Below are 20,572 nucleotides of genomic sequence, written 5' to 3' on the forward strand. Positions count from 1 at the left end.
AGGAGTCTTGCTAAAGTCACATCTCACTCCCCTTTTCTCAGTCGTTAGGTGTAAGGTGGTCACAAGACTCAATTTTAGCCATTTTAAGGTGGTCTTTCTTCAGTCTTGGCGTCACGATAATATCAAACATGTTTGATAGTGTCGCAAATTTGAGTTTATAAACTCACCAGGAGGCCCCCATGTTTTGGTCCGCGCTGGTAGTGTGACGTCACAGTTCTGCAGTGCGAGAGGCTGCATGTCTCAGGCATGGAGGATTTTAAAATTTGAGGTCTATTCTATTTTTCATTTGCACCATGAGCAGTTATCCATCCATCTAGACAGGAAATGATAAATACAAGACCTGCTTTTTGTGTTTTTTGGTACATCAAATAAACAACATGCTATTCAGAGTCAGTTACTTAGTTTTAGGAGAATATGTAGGTCTGAGGAAGAATTTGACAAACACACACATGAACTTATTGCTTGTTTTCTTGAATGTAACTATGACGCCAGTCTTCTGCAACCTTTTTACCTCTCTCTAGCCAGATTTAAGGTAAAATCAAGAAATACTGGCATACTCTGTCTGGTGACCCTGTAGTTGGCAAGGTATTCGAGAAACCTCCAATCTGTGCAACTAAAAGATCTAGCAACCTCAGAGATGAGCTGGTGAAAACTGACATGTATGTTAAACCAACTCACTTTCATAGCACTCCCACTCCAGTCAACTACCCCTGTTTTAACTGTGTGAACTGTAATGCCATGATTAGATCAGATCAGCTGTCAAATCATCATGCTGGAAAAAAAATTAAAGTTAAAGGCAGAATAACATGCAGGAGCACACATGTGGTTTATCTTCTTAAATGTCCATGTGGTTTTTATTATGTTGGGAAAACAAAAAGGGAACTCAGGATCTGCATATCCGAACATAAAAGTAACATAAGAAATCATGACGAAAGGTCACCGGTTGCCAGACATTTTAACTTTGCTGGACATGGAGTGTGCATGTTAAGGTTTATGGGGATTGAGTCTGTGGGGCCACTCCTGAGAGGGGGTGAAAGAGACAAAAATGATTTATGTCAGTAAAGTGACGGTTGATGACGGTCTATAGGCTTCTTAGACTGGCAGCGTTGTACTCCCTGCACAGAAAATATGACTGTTTCAGGTTGCTATAGTTACTCCCAGCGCAGTAACGGCTAACGGCTGCTGCGCTTTAATTTGGAACAGTGAAGAGAATTTTTTGACTGGAACTACTTGAGAAGTTCGAAAGGTGTCCGTATATCAGAAGTTAATTGACACCAATGGAATTTCCAGAGCCAATCAGAATCGAGTATTCACCAAGACCATGGTATAACATAAGTTAAACTAAAGATTAGAGTTAATTTTACTCTTAGTGAGGGTATTATTTTTACTGCTGTAAGATTTTACTTTTAACTCCTGATAAGAGTCAGAGGATCAACTACCACAAAAGAGTTACTTTAACTCAGCTCTACAGTTTATTGCAGGGTGTCACGTGTACATTCAGATAGAGATGATTTGAACTCACTCAGAGTTTACTCCAGTCACCTGAATTTGCTATGCAGAAGGTCCAGCTTCTTTGACTCAATCATTATTATTACTTCCTTCAAACGTGAGACCAATCACCAGATGTTCTTACAGAAACTGGAACACAGGGTGTGCATAGCAGCAAAATGACAACAAGCCAAAAACTCAAACAGGTGTTTATTTTATGGATGGGAACACCCAAAGAACAGCTTCTGTATGCTCATGATCTGGCTGCTATCTCAGTGTGAAGAGCTTGTTTTTACTGTGTTTCTATAGAGTCAAACCTGCTCGCTTTAACTCACACCTTTTTTATCATCATTATAAGCACCCCACAATGTCTACACTCACCTAAATATGACCTCACTCAAGTAATAAAAAACACAGGGAAACAAAGATGAAGCTGCAGAGGAAATCAGAACAAACGCTGGCTTTGTTTTTGAGAAGTTTTTTGTGTACACAGGTGCTGTAGCTGCAACATCTGTGAGTAGATGCCGCTTGGATGGAAACCTATGTCATGCCTAGGATGCTGGAAAGTATTATCCCCAAATTCTGCATACTCTGATACATACGGATAATATAAGAAAATACAAAATGTAATTTCTCATTTGAATTTATTATATATATATTTAAAAAAACAATGCATAAATGTAAAAGCTGCTGCTCAACACTGACATATCCAAAGCTGTGATAACCTTTTTGAGGAAAATTGAATTTGCATGTTTTTTTTTTTATTTCATTTTTTATGTTTTTTCTTTTCAACAGAAAATGAAAGGGTTTTCAGCATTTAAATGGTTAGATTCCTGAAAATTAATCAACTTTGGTATGTTTATCAGGTCTCATATTGATAAAAAATAATGCAAGAAAGGTGGGAAAATTTTAAGGGCAATTTTTTTGCCCTCTATGTATGGTGTCCATTTTTGGACATTAGGAGTATAACTTCTTTTTTTTTTTTCTTTTTTTTTTCTTTTTTTTAAATTATACTGTGTGAAAAAATAACAATGAATAGGTATCAAAGTTGCTGCTCATCACTGATATATCCAAGGCTGTTATAACCCCTTTCTAGGAATTTCAATTTGCATGACAATTGTTCCATTTTTGTTTTTTTTTTCACACTAAAAAGAGATTCTATGCTATGAAACTGGTATTTAGAGGGTTAAATCCCTGAAAATTAGTCAGCTTTTTAAAATTTCTGATCAGGTGTAGTGTTGATGAAAAGAGTAATGCAAAATAAGAGGGAAAGATTATAATGAATAATATCTTTATTGCAGTTAATATATCGTGTCCATTTTTGGAAACAAGGAGTCTGAGTGGGACTTATTTTTAGGGTATCTGAGGGTGAAACATCATGAGCCTGGTAAAAACACCTTTCCTAGGGCCTTTTTCTAAATTTACTTTACCTTGTTCGGTAGCATCTTTTATGTAATTTCAAACCAATGTGTTATTCTCAGCTGAGTTGTGTATCTCACATTTTCTCCAATGTGTTGAGATACTTTTATAAATGAGACAGTTCATAGGTGTGTCACTATTGGATTGGAAGTTTATTAATCTCCTCTTATAGAAAAAAATGCCTAAAAATATATCTATTTCTTTCAACCGGCATCTTTCATTTACTAAACTTTCTTTGGCTTTTCTCAGTTAAATAATATGATGTAGAAAGCCGGCCTCTTTTCCATGATAGACAGCTGATAGTTTCTGTTCTTGTTAATTTATTTTAAGACTGAAGCATCTTCCTGGTTTGAGGGTAGATCTCCATAACTCATAACACATGAGATCTACATAACACATTCTTCAGGCTAAGTCTGAGAAGTGTTGTTGATGTTGTTTTCAAACAGCATGTGATGATATTATCGTCCCTCCTCTTTGGATTTCCAGGAACAGTAGTTCAGGTAGCTGCTTCCTGTATAGCACAGTGTGGTCAGAAATGCAAAGAACTGGGGAGTGTAAAAACAGAAGGAAAAACAAGGATGTGAAAAGAGACAAAGGGACAATGGAAAAGAAAAATCATTAGTTTTAACAGGTAAAATTAGCTTCGTGCAGAATAACAGGCTGATTTTAAGTTTACTTTATTGCACCTGTTCAGTTTCTGTATTTACTTATTAATAGATAATGGCCATTTAGAGAAATTGGCACACTCAATAACAACATACGTCGGTGTTTTTTCTTATCTTAACTTGAGCCCCTCTGTGACGAGGTCAGACTACATGTTTCTAACATGACTATAAGTGGCAGACTTTGTGTGCCGACTGAAAATCAATGTCTTTTATATTGAGCGACATTCAGGGCCGCATCTGGGACGCCTCACGACCTTCAGACAGATAGTTTAACATGTTTGATCGAGTATTATGTGGAATATGTCCACATTATACTTGGTTATTACTTCATTAATACTACTGAGTTTTTACGTTACTTGAGAGATTTTAAGTACAACCCCAAATCCAAAAAGTTGGGCTTGCTATGTTCAATGTAAACAAAAACAGAATTCAATGATTTGCAAATCTCATAATTCACTGTAACATTTACATAAAAGCATGTACAACATGTCAGATGTTGAGACTTTTACCATTTTGTGATAAATATTAGCTCATTTTGAATTTGATGGCAGCAACACCACCAAAAAAAGTTGGGACAGGGCCATGTTTACCATTGTGAAGCATCCCCTCTTCTTTTAACAACACTGTTTAACAACAGTGAGGGGACCAGTTTGCTGGAGTTTTTGGAGAGGAATGTTGTCCCATTCATGTCTGATTTTGGATTCTATCTCCTCAACAGTCTTTGATCTTCTTTGCCAGATTGTGAGGCCATGCTGTTGTGATTTGGTTTGTGGATTAGCATTTTCGACGACATATGCAAGGCCTTCCCTGAAAGAGACGTTGCTTGGATTGGTGCATACGTTGCTCTGAAACCTCTTTCTACTTTTCAGCATTGGTAGTACATTTCCAGATGAGTAAGCTGTCCACGCCATAGGCACTGATGCAACCCCGTGCCATCAGGGTTGCAGGATTTTAAACTGTGCGCTGATAATAAGCTGGATGGTCCCTCCCCTCTACAGCCAGCAGGACACAGCGTCTGTGGTTTCCAAAAAGATTTTCAATTTTGTTTCATCTGACCACAGAACAGTTTTCCATTTTGACCCTGTGACCTTTGTACTGGAGAAGACAATGATTTTTCTGGATTGTGTTCATGTATGGTGCTTCCTTTGCACGTAACAGCTTTAGCTTGTATTTGTGGATGGCACGGCAAACTGTGTTGACAATGATTTCTGGAAGTGTTCCTGAGCACATGCAGGGATTTCTAGTTCAGAATCATGCCTGTTTTTAATGCTGTGTCACCTGACCTGTCTCAAATTAACCTATCCATTTTTATTTTCTGGGTCAATCCAAGTCAACCCAGACATTCCTCTCCCCAGTGACACTTTTCAACCCCTTTTGGAGGATCCCAAGGTATCCTCAGACCAGACAGGAAGTATAATCTCTCCAGCGCATTCTGGGTCTTCCCTGAGGACTTCTCCCAGCTGGATGTGCCTGGAAGACCTCCACAGGAAGGCGCTCAGGAGTCATCCTGATCAGATGCCCAAACCAAGAATGCTTTCTTATGATGCAAAGAGATATTAGCTCTACTCTTAGTTCCCTGAACTCCTCACCCTATCTCTAAGGCTGAGCCCAACCACCCTCCAGAAGAAACTCATTTCAGCTGTTTGTATCTGCGACCTCATTCTTTCAGTCATTACGCCGAGTTCATTACCATAGTTGAGGGTTGGGAGGTAGATTGACAGGGAAATGGAGAGTTTTGCCTTTCAGCTCAGCTCCCTCTTCACCACAGCAGTCCAGCATTGCTGGTGCTGCACCAATCCACCTGTCAATCTCATGCTCCTTTCACTTCCGAACAAGGCCCCAAGATACTTGAACTCTTTCACCTAAGGCAGAGACTCATTCCCCATTCGGAGGGAGCAATCCACTGTTTTCCAGCAGAGAACCATGGCCTTGGACTTGGAGGTGCTGACTCTCATCCTGGCTGCTTTGCACTCAGCTGCAACAGAACAGAACCCCATCACCTGCAAACAGTCCCCAAAACCGGAAACCCTCTTACCCCAGGCTGCGCCTCGAGATCCTTTCCATGAAAATCCTAAACCGAATCGGAGATAAGCTTCAGCTGTGTTTCATTAGTACCACTTACTTTTCATCTACTTACTTCCCTACTTTTCTGAGATGTATAGCTGCCATCAAATTCAAAAGGAGTTAATATTTCTCATGTTTTAATTTACATTTCACACAGCACCCCAACTTTTTTTGGACTTGGGGTTGTATTATCACTTTAAGCCCTTTCTGCTAATTTCTTTAATGATTATTTTCTCTGTAGGTCAACAGATTATAACTTACAGCAGACGCTGCCCAGCAGTTGTAGTTGTGTCGCCCCCTAATGGCCTGGTGGACAGAAATAGCATCCACCACTGCTGTCACCAGATACAGAGCTGTGGCACTACAGTTCAGGCACAGAGTCTGAAGGAGAGAGACACACAAATAAAAAGACAACACATTTAGAAAGAGAGCATTTATACTAAACACAAAGCTGAGGATAAAAAATAACATTTTTAAAAGGAGTTAACGGCACATCTTTTTTTTTTTTAAGTGTAAGTGTTTGTATGTGCATTACCAGTGTAGTCCAAGGGACCTGTGGTATCCTGTGATGGACTCCAGTGAGATAAATAACAAACAAACACAAAGTCAGAACCCAGAACAAGACAGAAACAAACATCACCCAGCAGAGAGCAGGCAGGAGAAAGTAGTCTGTGCCCCCGACCAGAATCCACACCAACATACCAAACACCTGCAGGAGGAGGGGAAAGGAGAGGGATTTAGTACGGAAATAAGAGTGAAGAGAGGTTTGGTTTGCTTATGGCCAACTGATAAAGCACATGCCTATGTACATACAAAGGCTACCACTCTTGACCGATTTTAGTGTCATAAACATTCAATTTTTAGTTTTTCAGTTAAACTCATGGATGGTATTGTGCCTCAGGGCTCTCTGGATCACTGAAATCAATCTCAGACACCTGTGATTATTAGATTGCCAGGTGAGCCCAATTAAAGGAAAACTACTTAAGAAGGAAGTTGTAGTGTAACTAAAGGCCAGAAATATGTCTAATATTTTAAGTTAACTAGGCGCCAGACAGACGATTAAGTCTATTATTTAAAATCTCAGGGTAGAGAAATTATATTTAAGGCCTACAGTAAATAACAATTCTGCTACAAAAGTAATGAAGGCCAAAAATCAGTTAGGTTCCTTTTGTCTTTCCTTTAACCAAAATTCAGGGCAACAGAACACAGTCATCCTTTAAGGACATGATTAACAGTACAATAGTTAGGGACGATGCAGATGGTCAGCACTGGATGCTCATGATCTTTGGGCTCTCAAGCGACACTCCATTAAATACAGGCATGATTCTGTAATGGAAATCCCTGCATGGGCTCTGGAACACTTCCAGAAATCATTGTCTGTCAATACAGTTCTCCAAGCCATACACAAATAAAAGTTAAAGCTATCCTGCAAAGAAGAAGCCTTACGTGAGCACAATCTAGAAACACCACTGTTTTAGACTTAAGAGGAGTGGGACCATCCAGCTTTCTATCAGTGCACAGTTCAGAAAAGGGCACAGGTTGCACTTGTGCTGCCAAACTCTTGTGCACGTGTTTTAAAAAACACACTGTGTAACTATTTTTTTAATTCACAAGTTACTTTCCTTGTTCCAGAATAACTGCATCATGTCTTCCTCATCAAAATGTTGTGGTGAGAAACCAAATCTCTTTCCTGTCAGCACAAACCGACATCCACCCTTCCTGTTTCACAGCAAAAAGATTTTGAGGAATTTTTTTGATCACACAGAGAAAACATTTCTGGTGTGACTTGTGGTTTAAAAGTCAAGTTTTCTTTTAAAAGGAGAGGCCATCAGCTGATCAAACATTTTGCAAAAAATATGTCAAATTGTGTTCATTTGGGATGTAACTGTACATCTTTTATTAGGTTCTGAGTAAGTTATGCTGATTTATGGAATAACTTCACAGTTTCTTAAATACTTTTACCGTGAAATCAAGGTTTAAAGTCTGCACATAATGAGATTCTTCTTTTTAAAACTCTTCAGTCATGTTTCCTTCACTCTAGCCTGCACAGCTTCTGCATGGCTGCCAGCCAGACTGTATTTACAGAAAGCCTGTCCTGATTCCTCCTCAGCTGATTCAGAAGGGAAGAGACACAATGAGGGAGAGAAAGGAAGATGAATGGATTTTCTTGATGTTTTAGTTTAACTTCCTATTTTTGTAGGAAAAATGCTTTTCTGTCTCCGTGGCTGCTCCATTAGCTAGAAGTGATCACAGTGATATTGATTTAACCTTATAATACTCTCACAGATTTCAAATCCATTCAGTAGAGAGAGAAGTCTACTCATTATTCAAACAGTTGTTTCCCATTGACCTCAAATGTCCTCCTGTAGAGGCTGACGTGCAAACTTGTCTGTGGTCTCTAGGTGTGCCTGTACCTGCTGCACCTGCTAAGCACACGTTCACATAACTCACATATCTGTGGCCTGCTCTTCATCTCTCCTGACATCTTTGATAGATGAACAAATAATAAGTCAAATAATTACCTCTCGGTGAAAATAAACTGATGTTCAAAATGTAACTTGCTGTGATATCCTGATATTTCTGAGCAGCTGAAGATGTATGACGTCTACACAGAAACACGTTTACACTTACTATCTCGGCCAAGAAGAGTATTCCTCTAATGTCAGTGGTGAAGTGCTGGTCGAAGGCCAGAGTGGAGGTGGAGATGTTGCATTCAGGTGCTGCTGGAGTCCTGGGGCTCGTCACCACAGCGGCTCTGTCCATGGTGAACTGACAGTCCGACAGAGTGCTCTTTCAGATTGTTGCTGCTGCTGCAGAGGAAGTCATGTTCCTGTCCCTGACTCCAACAAGGACACCCCCACCCCCACCATGAACTCATAACACCGTGTTTAGATTACAAATTAACTATGGCAGCATTTTAGATATCCTCATTACTGTCTCACTGGATAGAAAGGTCTTTAAAAAGGAAACAAATGTTCACTCTAGAGAGAGCTTTAGTCCTGATAGAGATTGATAGCTTAGGATGCAGGAGGCAAACCACCTCTCTCCTTCCGAGAAGGCTTAAATTCCCTTTTTGATAATAATCTTAGAGTTACTGCTGGATCAATCATGGTCCAGCCTTAGTTATAGTGCTGAGGGCTTAAACCATACAGGCTGAGCTCCCATGTCTCATGATGTCTCATAAATCTGACAGTCTCCAAAGTTTTCTTATCTCTGATTTGTTCTCAACTAAGAAGAAAATTGCAGAACCCTTTAAAACACTCTTATGAATATTAAAGTGCTGATATGTCAGGATGAAATATTTAATTTTGCACTTATCACCACTCAAATCTGCAAGATTAGGAACATGACAAAACATCATTTAAGTCTACTTTGCTGCATATTTATCAATTTAACACTTCTATATAACCACAGTGCCTATAAAAGTGTTCACCCCTTAGATGTTTTACCCTTCTATTGATTTTATAAATCAGTTATATAATTTTACTTGACAAAAAACTACCAGAAACTCTTTAATGTCAAAGTGAAAACAGATGTCTACAAAGCAATGTCATTAAATAAAAACTTGTCGGGTAAAAACAAATGACAGCATAAATATTCACCCCCTTTTCAGTGACTGACCTAATTCAACAGAGGTCTGGCCAGTTGGTGCTTGTAGAACAGTTAGTGAAATGGTGATCACCTGAGTTCATTGAATGTGTCTAAAATGTTTGTAATATAAAGACACCTGTGTCTGAAGGGTCCAGTCACTGGTTGATCAGTATTCTTGGCTACCATTACACAATGAAGATGAAAGAACACCCCAAACAACTCAGAGAAAAGGTTATTGAAAAGTATAAGTCAGGGGATGGATGCAAAATTTCAAGACACTGAACGTCTTCTGGAGTTCAGTTAAATCCATAATCAAGAAATGGAGGGACTATGACACGTGTAAATCTGCCTAGATCAGGCCATCCTCACAAACTGAGTAACTGTGCAAGAAGGAGACTAGTGAGAGAGATCACTACGACTACTCAAAAGGAGTTACAAGATTCAGCAGATAAAATGAGAGCGACTCTGCATACAACTGTTGCCTGGGTTCTTCCCCAGTTACAGCTTTAAGGGAGACAAGACAGTGTCTCAGAGAAGAAGCTATGTTTGGCAGACACCAAACACTTCACATCACCACAAGCACACCATCTCCAATGTGAAGCGCCATTGTGGCAGTATCACGCTGTTGGGATGCTTCTTGGCTGACAACCCTGGAGGACAATCTTATTCAGTCTGCAAGAGAGCTACAGCTTGGGAGATTTATTTTTCAGCAGGCAATGAAGCATACAGAGAAAGGTACATAGAAATGGTTTAAAGACAACAAGGTGAATGTTCTGAAGTGGCCGAGTCAAAGTTCAGACCTCAATCCAATAGAGAATTTGTGGCTGGACTAGAACAGGACTGTTCACACCAGATCCCTGTGCAACCTGACAGAGCTTGAGCAGTTTTGCAAAGAAGAATGGAGTAAAATCACAGTGTCAAGATGATTGAGACCTATCCACACAGACTCGGTGCTGTGATTGCAGCCAAAGGTGCATCTACTAAATACTGACTTGAAGGGGGTGAATATCTATGCAGCCACTTATTTTAAATTACATATTTTGTATTTGTAAAAAAAGATACAAAAAAGTATAAATCATATTGTCTGTGATCGATTAATAAAATCAGTAAAATCATAAAATAGTAAAACAACTAACTTCCCCCCCTTTTTAACTCATCATGAAAGCATCCATCTCTTATAACAGCATGATAAATATTCTGATGAATAACAGTCGTTACCTGTGAAATCATCCAATTAATACTTTCATAGCATACATTAAATTTCCACTACTGGTGCTATAAATATCACTACATCACTCTATACTGGTGCCATTTGGAGCAGACTTTAGAACAAATTGCTGCATTTGTTTTTATAGTGTATCTTAATTTTGGACATTATTGGCATCTTACTCTTTCCCCTCACTCTCCTGTGTGCCTTCTGTCTTGTCACACAGCCTCTATATGTCCATATATAGGCATAAAATGGTGTTTCTCTATACTTATTAGAAGAAATGTGATTTCTTTTAGAAATTTTCTTGACAGCATATTTAGGAAAATTGCAGGGAGATTTTGGTCAATGAAGCCTTTTGCTCCTGTTAATTCTACATGTAACACTGTAATTACTACTGGCACTCTAGCCTTTTTCTATTGTTGTTGTTTTTCGTCTTAAAAAGGCTATCAGTTAAAAATATACATATATTATGACATTTATTTACACAGTAATAAATAACCTCTTAGTGCCCTCTTGCAGTACCTTTGGGGTGCACCAGGGGGCTGCAGCCCACTAATTTGGAAGCACTGTCAATGAAAAGCATTAAAATATTTTCAGTTATGAATGTAGGAGCAGAGCAATAAACTGAGTCCAGGGATTTAAGGGAGGAAGCAGCATCAGCTCTGTAGATAACATCGTGAACCAGGATTAAAGGATTCCCTTAATAACAATCTTCTACCTGTAAAAGTGAAGTTTGATCTGTTTCTGTACAAAAAATGAACACCTGTCAAAGTGTGCAGATGCAGAAAATTAATATGGTTTTTGAATGTAAATGTTTCACTTAAGCCTCTATCCACTGTGGATGAGACTCTCAAAAGCAGTCTTACCCAATATAAAGCATTTTCTGATGCTATGTATAAATTAATAAATTGGTTTTCAATGTTATATAGCACATGGAGAGGAAAAAAATGTCCCATTTCAATGAAGATGTTGAAAACTTTATTGCGTGTTTTTTTCTGTGATAAAGGTTACTAAAAAGCTTTAAATGTTGCTGCATAGACATGTTAGATGGCTAATGCAGATCACAAATATGAAAGTCATTTAAATCTAAAGACTAAAAATAAATTCAAAATAGCTGCCAAAATGAACACTGCTGGAGTGGAGCATGAAATCATGACTTTGAAAATGGGGGTGGGGGGATGGGCTCATTCAACACAGGATACACTTATTTTGTAATTAATAAAGTAAACCTTCTTCCTATTCTTCTTCTTCTTCTGCAAAAACTTTATGATTTGGTGGTCAGATGTGATGTTTCGGTTAGAAATGGTTTTTAGATTCTTTGCTGTCTGTGGGTTATTTATTAATAACTATTTATGGATTTTCTTTATTAAGTCTACAGTGTGCCTTACTTCAGTGCCACTACACGAGCAGTATGTATCTATGACCACTTGGGGGCAGTAGATACACATGAATGGAATTATACCTATTCATGAGGCCCGACAGAGTAAAGGGACAAGTGACAAAATCAAGAAGCTATGACTGTGATTTTGTACATTTTTATTTTAACTCATTTATTCTCTGTTTTCATCCAAAGTTTTAAGAGGGTGACAGCACTATAACCACGGTAACAAGGTTTACTCAGCTAATCATGTAGGTGCATAATACTGAAGCATGTCTGCATCCAGCCATCCTGCATCAGAGAAACTTTATTGACATGGTTTGATTTAGATAACTGGATGGAACTGAACTCAGAGGGGCATGTCAACAGGACAGAACTGAGAATAAAAAAACAAGAAAGGTGAATTTATATGCCTTTTGATAAACAAAAAAAGGAATCATTGTCTTAAACAATCATTTTATTTAAATTTGGATTAAGATGATAAGATGATTTTCTTTCCTCCAGCAGCAGCTCTGACAGGCTTTTACTGTCTGAGTGGGTCATTGATCACCGTGTGTTTTAAGATAGACAGAACAACAACTGCCTGCCAGTGAAGCCAAAAGATCAAGAGCTCCCCCTGCTGACCTGGCTGCAGTAAAGGCAGTAAAGGTCAAATCCTGAAACCCTGAGAAACAGATAGGACATGGGTCAAACTATCAAATCAAAATGCATGGCGGATAAATAATTTAAACATGTTTTTTTTTTTTTTTTCAAAAGAGTTAGGTATGATCACATTATTTTGTGTTCAAGTTATCATTTTCACTGAGAAGTTTGTTTGTTGATGCTATAAAATACCATGATTCTGTTGATGAGTGGACTAACAGATAAGGAGAGATGTACCCCAGAAACCGAGGCCCACTGGCTGTTTGCGTATTTGTCTATAGATTGGACAGGGGGATGGAAAATCAGGAGACACATTATTTTCACACTCTACTGTTAATTCTGAGAGAATTTCATGACATCCTGCTCTTGAAAACTTCCAAAGTTGCTAATAAACATACAGTATTTATGTATAGGCCCCTCACAGGAGACTTTCTCTAGGCGGAAGAGTGGGACTCTCAGGAAGCAATACATGATGTAAAAAGACACAGCTGAAATCCAAGATGATGAAAAAAACAGCAGAGCAGAACACTAGTTACAATTTCTTGTCTCTACATTAATGCTACATATATTTTGATGCTATCAAAATATCAAAGAATTAGTGGAAAAGAGCAGAAAAGAGTATGTAGTAGCTCTTTTTACTTGCACAAAGACTTTTAATAGCTGTGTGATGTGATGTTGACAAATAATCTACACACTTTTGAATTTTCCTGAATATTTCTGTATTCACATATCATACCCCTGTTTCACATGAAAATTTTACTAGAGAGCTGGCTAAAAAAAGTCTGGGTGCAAAAATTGCAAATGCAGTCACACTATTGACTAAAATGGACGGCACTCCCCATTTCTTTCTGCTGTGCAGAATTGAAGCCTCAACACCCCTTATGGATGCTGACATCTTGAACTGGTGAGACAATTGGATTTAAGAAGGAAAGAAGCAGAAAGAAGCTGGTTAATTGAACCATAGAGTCTAATGACTATTTACTTAAACACCAAGAAGACATTTAAATTAAAAAAAAAAAAAAATCATTTTGACATGGTAAGATTGTTTTTAGACTCTGACCTCTTTTAGAGGAAAGACATGACCGTCTTCATAATACTGAATAAGTAATGGTGATACCATGTTTTATACTATAATTTTAACAAGACATCTATAATAACCACAAATACTGAATCACTAAGTGAGTTTTAGCAGTGATGAGGCCTACAATAAAAATTGAAAAAGATGTATGTCATTAAAGTTTAATTAAACTGTTATACTGATGTAAAACTGAATAAAATGACAAATATTTCACTATTTATTCCATTCATTTTCCTTACAATTCAAGCTGAAATAAGGCTCACAGTAAAAAGTAAGAACTGATATTAGTAAGATAAAACTGTTGTAAAGTTACAAAACTGACCAAAATCCACACTGATTTTACTATTAATACCTTGACATTTTCTACAGGCTAAATTACTAAAATTTACCACTGGATCACTCTTGATTTTTTTACAAACCTGTGGGAACATCTAACAACTTTATAGAGTACTGTTATCTGACATTATAAGTTGTTTGTGAAGAAAATAACCTTAATTTGACTGCTAGATGAGTCGGCTATGTCTTATACATTTTAAACCCCTAAACAAGTGTATGTCCGGATATGTTTCCTCAATTTTTCACACTAAATTTTTAGTCATTGCTAGAAATCCTACACAACCAAAACTTATCAGAACATTTAGCGGTACTGTTCACCTTTATAATATGTGAGTTTCATCATCTCACCATGGTTAGTTAGGATTGAAGGGCCATTTGTTTGGGTCCAAAAGAGATGTAAAATTGCATTTTTCAAGTTCTGGAGGAAACAGGAAGTTTGACACTCTAACCAATGCTGATTGGATGGATGCTGTGATGTCACTTTACACGATGTTGGCTGATCTCCGCTGATTGGCTGAAGAAAACCATTCTACCATATCACAGAGAAGCCATGAAGGAAGTAGACCGAAGTGACCATAAATGGTTCCTTGCATCATAAAGGGTTAACAGACTTCCTTGTATCAGATCTTTATAGCCAGTATAATAAAATGTAGAAGTCTTTCTTAAAGAGGACATTTTTGTCTATGAGCGAAGCTGAGCCTCAAGACATTAGTCTTTGTATGAGACCAATAGATTTTATATATGAGCTGTTTAACAGCTAATTATCACAGCAGGACGAGGGTCATTTCACTTTCATTCAATTAATTAAAAATGGGAACACAATCTCAATGTCATTTATTAATGTCAAACACAGTTTTTAATTATTTCTTCACAGACTGAACGTGATCACCTTTGTATGTTTCTAGGTTTTACCTATTTATGTGTTTGGTCTTCTTTTGTTACACTGTGATGTAGTGTAGTTTATTAATGTTTGGGGGTTTTCCTGAGGAAATAGCTTTTCATGTTGCAGGAAAACCTGCTTATTACATATTTTAAAGAATGTTTTATTTCATAATGGATGATCAGTGGCTTTTGATATGTTTTATTTTTTGTTTTTTGCTTCTTTTATTGCTGCTAATGTAAGACAAAGTAAGATCCACACCTGAAACAAGGACAACAAGCTTCATATATAAATGTTTAACTACTATTCGCAGGTCCACAAATACGTGTCTGTAACGTTTTGGTGTATATAGATGACACAATTGTGAATGAAAACAACAATACCAGCAACCAGCAGAAGTACAATAAGACAATAGAGCCTTGGTGAGGAATGAAAGGGGATTTTTATTGTGTCTACCTGGATGAATTTGTGTTTCCACTGTTCAGAATAAATCAATGAATGCATAAAACTGATCACATTTGTTCTGGGCTTCGAGTAAAAGCCACTTAGAGCCATTCTAATCCTAAAACCCGCCCACCAGCCAATCTTTTAATGATGGCTGCTCTACAAATCTGCTGCCAACACAGTACCGCTCCTGACCGTATGAATAATGGAAGCCACTTGTCAATGTGCTCACATTAGAGTGGAGTCTCTCCTCGGCAGCACACACAGGGAAATAAAAAACCTGATTGATGACACGGTCGATCGGAGTTGCTCTTAAGTTATTTGAAAGCTTCTGTAGTCATTGCATACATCACCATCTTCTCCACTGCAGAGAGTCAAATCTTAGTGAGGATATTTGTCTCACTTCTAGTCAAAAACATCTCAGTATACTGAATGTAAGCCACATTCACTTAAGAAGTTCAGATACACATTTTTTTTAAAGATGTTAAAAGATTAAAATAAGGCCTGGATTACTAGTGAAAGGCTGCCTGTGTAGTAGGACATACTGATTTGAACATCTTGAAATGTAATGTTCTTTATCATATTTTTGTCTTATTTCAATATATGTTAAAGAAAAAATGATTGCTTCATTGACATGTATGTTTGATTCAAGCATTTCAGGCCATGTTTTTGTTGCTTTTTATATCTTGAAATAAGATGTCTATCTAGACTTGTTAGGTGAGTGTGGCTTGCTAAAATCAGTCAAAAACGCCTGTCCAGGAATACCCAAATGAACCTGAAAGCGGTGTTTAAACCATCTGCAGTTCAAACACAAGTAAGGTGTCTTTAGAAAGGTAGCACTCTGAAGTGTCTTCCCAAGCAGTCAGAATCACTGTAGCTGCCACAGGTATTGAGTAATAAAACAAAAAACAAAATGTTTTTTCATCATCTGAATCTGTATTGTGAAACAGAGGCCTGTAAATAACTGTAGCTGGGAGATAATGGCTGGAAAACTCAGCTGGACCAAAAAGTGAAGCCTTTGTGGGTTCAGGTTCAAAGCTGATAACAAAAGAACAGAAACTGAGGATTTTATACCTGTTTTTAATGAGGAAAAGTGCAGACATTTTCAAACTGGAGAATCTTAAACGAACCATTGGTTGCTATTGTAACCATAAACATGCACCTTAAACAAAATGGCTGCTGCTCCTGAATGCTTCAACATAAAGACATCATCTTGGTCTCTATTGAATCAGAATCAATATAAGTATTACTGGCACAGAAATAGAGGAATAAATGCAATAAAGGACTTTTTGGCACTTTTTGCTTGAAAAAAGGCAACTGTTATTGTGAAGAAACACAAATCTGAATTTTACATTTCCATTTCATCCTGCACTTGTATTACATTACTAAAGACGTTTACTGGTTTTACAGTTTTCATGTTACTGGCAGCATGACGGTCCTAATATAGCTAGAGGTAATGACATCACAAGAGGGGCGGGCACTTCCCTTCAACCCAGGCCCTAATTGGCTATTGTCGGAAGGTCCCAACTGGTCAAATGAGGGGTCAGTCTAAAGGCCAGAGGTTGGCTCACATTTTTCTATATAGTATTGCCATCATGGTTTGGGGCTGCTTTGCTGCCTCAGGGCCTGGACGGATCGCTGTCATTGACAGAGAAATGAATTCCCAAGTTTATCAAGACACTTTGCAGGAAAACTTAAGACCATCTGTCAGCCAACTGAAGCTCAACAGAGGATGGGTGATGCAACAGGACAACGACCCAAAGCATAGAAGTAAATCAACAACAGAATGGCTTCAACAGAAGCCACTGCCTCAGAGGGCCACTGCAGTGGCCCAGTCAGAGTCCTGACCTCAACCTCAATTGAGATAATGTGGCATGACCTAAAAGCGATTCACACCAGACATCTCAAGAATATTGCTGAACTGAAACAGTTTTGTAAAGAGGAATGGTCCAAAATTCTTCCTGACCATTGCGCAGGTCTGATCTGCAACTACAGGAAACATTTGGTTGAGGTTATTGCTGCCAAAGGAGGGTCAACCAGTTTTTAAATCCAAAGGCTCACATACGTTTTCCACCCTGCACTGTGAATGTTTACATGGTTTGTTCAATAAAAAACATGAAAATAAATCATTTTTTGTGCGGTATTAGTTTAAGCAGACTGTGTTTGTCTATTGTTGTGACTTAGATGAAGATCAGAACACATTTTATGACCAGTTTATGCAGAAATCCAAGAAATCCCAAAGGGTTCACATACTTTTTCTTGCGACTGTATTTTGGACTAAGAATTGCTCTTTCTAAGACTGGGGCTTTTGCACTGTTCTTCTCAGTCCCTCTCTGCCTTTTCATCATTCAGTGCCCACTTTTGAACTTAATGACCCTTATACTTACACCCCCAGTCATCTGGTGCCATTTCCCCTCAGAACAGTATCCTCCATAATAACACACTGAGACTTTGGCTTCCTGTACGTCGCTTGATCCTTGAAAACTGCCTGCATGAATTGGATTTTCCTGTCTTAGTGAAGTCAGAAAGTTAGTGTTTTTAAGTCAGATGGAAATGTAAGTTGTAGAAACCATTTGATAAAGAAAATCCTCTCACTAGAGCTGCACATATGCAGGCTTCAACAGGCTGTATCATGTTATTAGTTACATGATAGATGTACTAAGATCTCCTGGTAATAATTACAAGTAATACTGCAGGATTCCTGCTCATCAATAGCCTTTTTCCTGTTGTAGTAGCCTCTGACTCTGAGTCTATAAAGTAATTAAAAAGCTTTATAGTCTCAGCAGCTCAATTAAAATTTTGATTCTCTGTTAATTCCCTGAAATACCACAAAGACTTCAAACAGGCAGGTGATTAATGGTTATTTCCCTGTTTCTGTTCATGTGCATGCTCAGATTGTTGAATGAGATGAATTCAACTATCATAATAAAGATAATGAGAATAATTCACTTACCCTAAAGTAATCATTGATGACTACTGGATCTGTCCTCAGGATCTATCAGGGCAAAAACTAAAACCTTAGCAAGTGTATTATCAAGTCAAAACATGTCATTATACTCAGTATAAGACATGGGTGATTTCAGGGGAGGCTTAAGGGGCTTAAGTCCTGACTGTTTTCTCAAAAGCCAGAATTTTTTTTGGGTTGGTTAAAAGTACGTTACTGCTGAGTGTTATTATATATTTTGTTTTTCAACATGTTGGTTTCACCGTGATGGGGACACTTTGAAAACAACAAGACATCAACAATGATGTTGGTGCAAAGCCATTGGTTGTCAACTGGTGGGGCAGGACCAAAAAATGGGTCACAAAGCTGTTTCCAGTGGGTCACAAAAATGTGCCAGGGAAGACAAGACTAAGTTAAAACCTGGTATATGGCTGACAGCAACTATCTGGGATGCCTGTTGAAATGCCATACAGGGGAGATGAGTGGCTCCACCTACTACCCCAAACAAGATATCCACAGTGCTAGACAGAGCATGGCGTCAGCGGAGATACGTTTCGCTCCATGAGCCACCATTAGATCTCGCTACTCCTCTGCTGAAGAGGCTCTGTACAGCTCTGAAAGTAGAGTCACTCACTCAGTCAGGCAGTCAGTCACATACAGACCCATGTGTACAGCTGACCAAAAATGTTGCAAAATCTCTGATATATGGAACCCCAAGTGGACGTACAATACATTCATACATTTTTAAAAGGTGTTCCTGTGATGATAGGTAATTTTCTGGACTTTTCTCAAGCTTTCACCTCATCTCCTCTATCCCAGGATAGTAAAACTGTTTTTTTTGTTTTTCAAGATAATAGGTAAATTCCTTGAGAAATTACCAAATTCCCATCCAGTATCAGGAAAATGGAGTAAAATAAAATGCTTTGTTCAACTATAATAATGTGCTTTTTAAACATTTTTTTTTTTCCGTGTCTCTATGCTCGGTCATATTTTTTCCATTAGTCTAAACTGCAACACATTTTTACTGAATTCATTTTCATAGTTTAACATTTTTAAACACTTGGATCATGATATCTCACAAGGAGATGCCAGGAGGAAAATGTCAAAAAAGTTGGGGCCCCTGCTCTGAAAAAAAAAAAAAAAAAAAAAGTGGAACTGCATTTCTTGTCCATACTACATTTGTATTAAAATGGCTGGAAAAAAAGCACAAAATTTCTAGGGGGAACATGTCCCTGGACCCTAACCCTGGATATATAACTCTTTTGGCTCCTCTCCTGATAGTCCAGAATATTCAAAGATATTACCACTAAATATTAGGCCTGGATTCCTTGTTAAAAAAAAAAAAACATTGCTTGTGGCGCAAACAAGATGTACTCATTTATGAGATCTTTATCTTACTTTTAAAGAAACTCAACCAGCTGATTTTGCTTGCTATATTTGCAGATATTTTAACTCATTAAAGCAATTCAGGGATAATTTCAGCTTTTGATCTTGACGTAAGTTGTTTATGGACCTTGGGGGGGAATGTTGGATGCATTCATTTTAATGAGATATCTTTGATGAGAAATTACACTTGCCTTAATCTGAGGTTTTGTATGTAAAGCCAACCTAGGCTGTATCCAAGCAGGTTATAAAGAAACAGCATATGAATGTTGTAATTTAGATAATTTAGATCATTTATACACAGTGTTTTTCTTCCAATTTCCTGAACCTAACCTAAGGATTTATTATGAAAAATGCCCATATTTCACATTCATCTGGGAAATCTCCTATATAAAGTGTTTAGAAAGGGCATGGCTTGATTAGACAAGTGTTCTGTCTGTCACATTCATTACAGGCCAATCAGAGCGACAAGACATAATGAGATAGCTGGCATGTGCAGCTCCACTTGTAACCTGAGCCCAACAAACTGGCACTACCATAATTTATGAACGTTGGAGCTTGTGTGTGGATAAAACTCTGTTTTCTCTTGTATTGATAAAGACATGTGGCACAGTTATAATAATCCTCTATACTACAGCTACATCCGAGTGAACTGCTACACCAGTGGCAGCCGTTGCTGCTGGTTTCCAGTATTATTAAACCTGGCCTATAGCTCATATCCAGATTTGGTCCGATTTTCAGACCAGTGGTGATGTATCATTATTAAAGTACTGATATTTTTTATATTTACAAAGTACTCATTTGGTATCGAGAACTTTTTAAAAGTTGAAGTTATTATATAAGTACTTCTTATTATATGAGTAAAATCTGACATGTAACATAACTGAGGAGACCAATCAGATGTATCAGATGTGTCTGTCTAAAGACGTTTCCGGTATTTTTCATTGAGCCAAATCATGGGGTTAGATGCGTTAGCTTAAGCCACATTCGTACCAGAACTGTTTGATCCGCTTTAAACAAACTCTGGTCCATTTCCCTGGATAGTCTGGT

The 20,572-nt window shown here is 38.0% G+C and overlaps 1 protein-coding gene across 1 annotated transcript; it reads right to left on the reverse strand.

Annotated features, from left to right (window-relative positions):
- Nucleotides 1–980: 980 nt before the first annotated feature.
- cmtm8b (CKLF-like MARVEL transmembrane domain containing 8b) lies at nt 981–8,399 on the reverse strand. The gene is made up of 4 exons (XM_041794046.1): nt 8,268–8,399; nt 6,172–6,345; nt 5,898–6,017; nt 981–3,452 (listed from the first exon to the last, which is right to left on the reverse strand). Exons 1-4 carry the CDS (start codon nt 8,397–8,399, stop codon nt 3,366–3,368), a joined length of 513 nt encoding a protein of 170 aa, XP_041649980.1. The 3' UTR covers nt 981–3,365.
- Between the last annotated feature and the right edge of the window lie 12,173 nt (nt 8,400–20,572).

This window comes from Cheilinus undulatus, linkage group 8, assembly GCF_018320785.1.
Source record: "Cheilinus undulatus linkage group 8, ASM1832078v1, whole genome shotgun sequence".
NCBI classification, from domain to species: domain Eukaryota; kingdom Metazoa; phylum Chordata; class Actinopteri; order Labriformes; family Labridae; genus Cheilinus; species Cheilinus undulatus.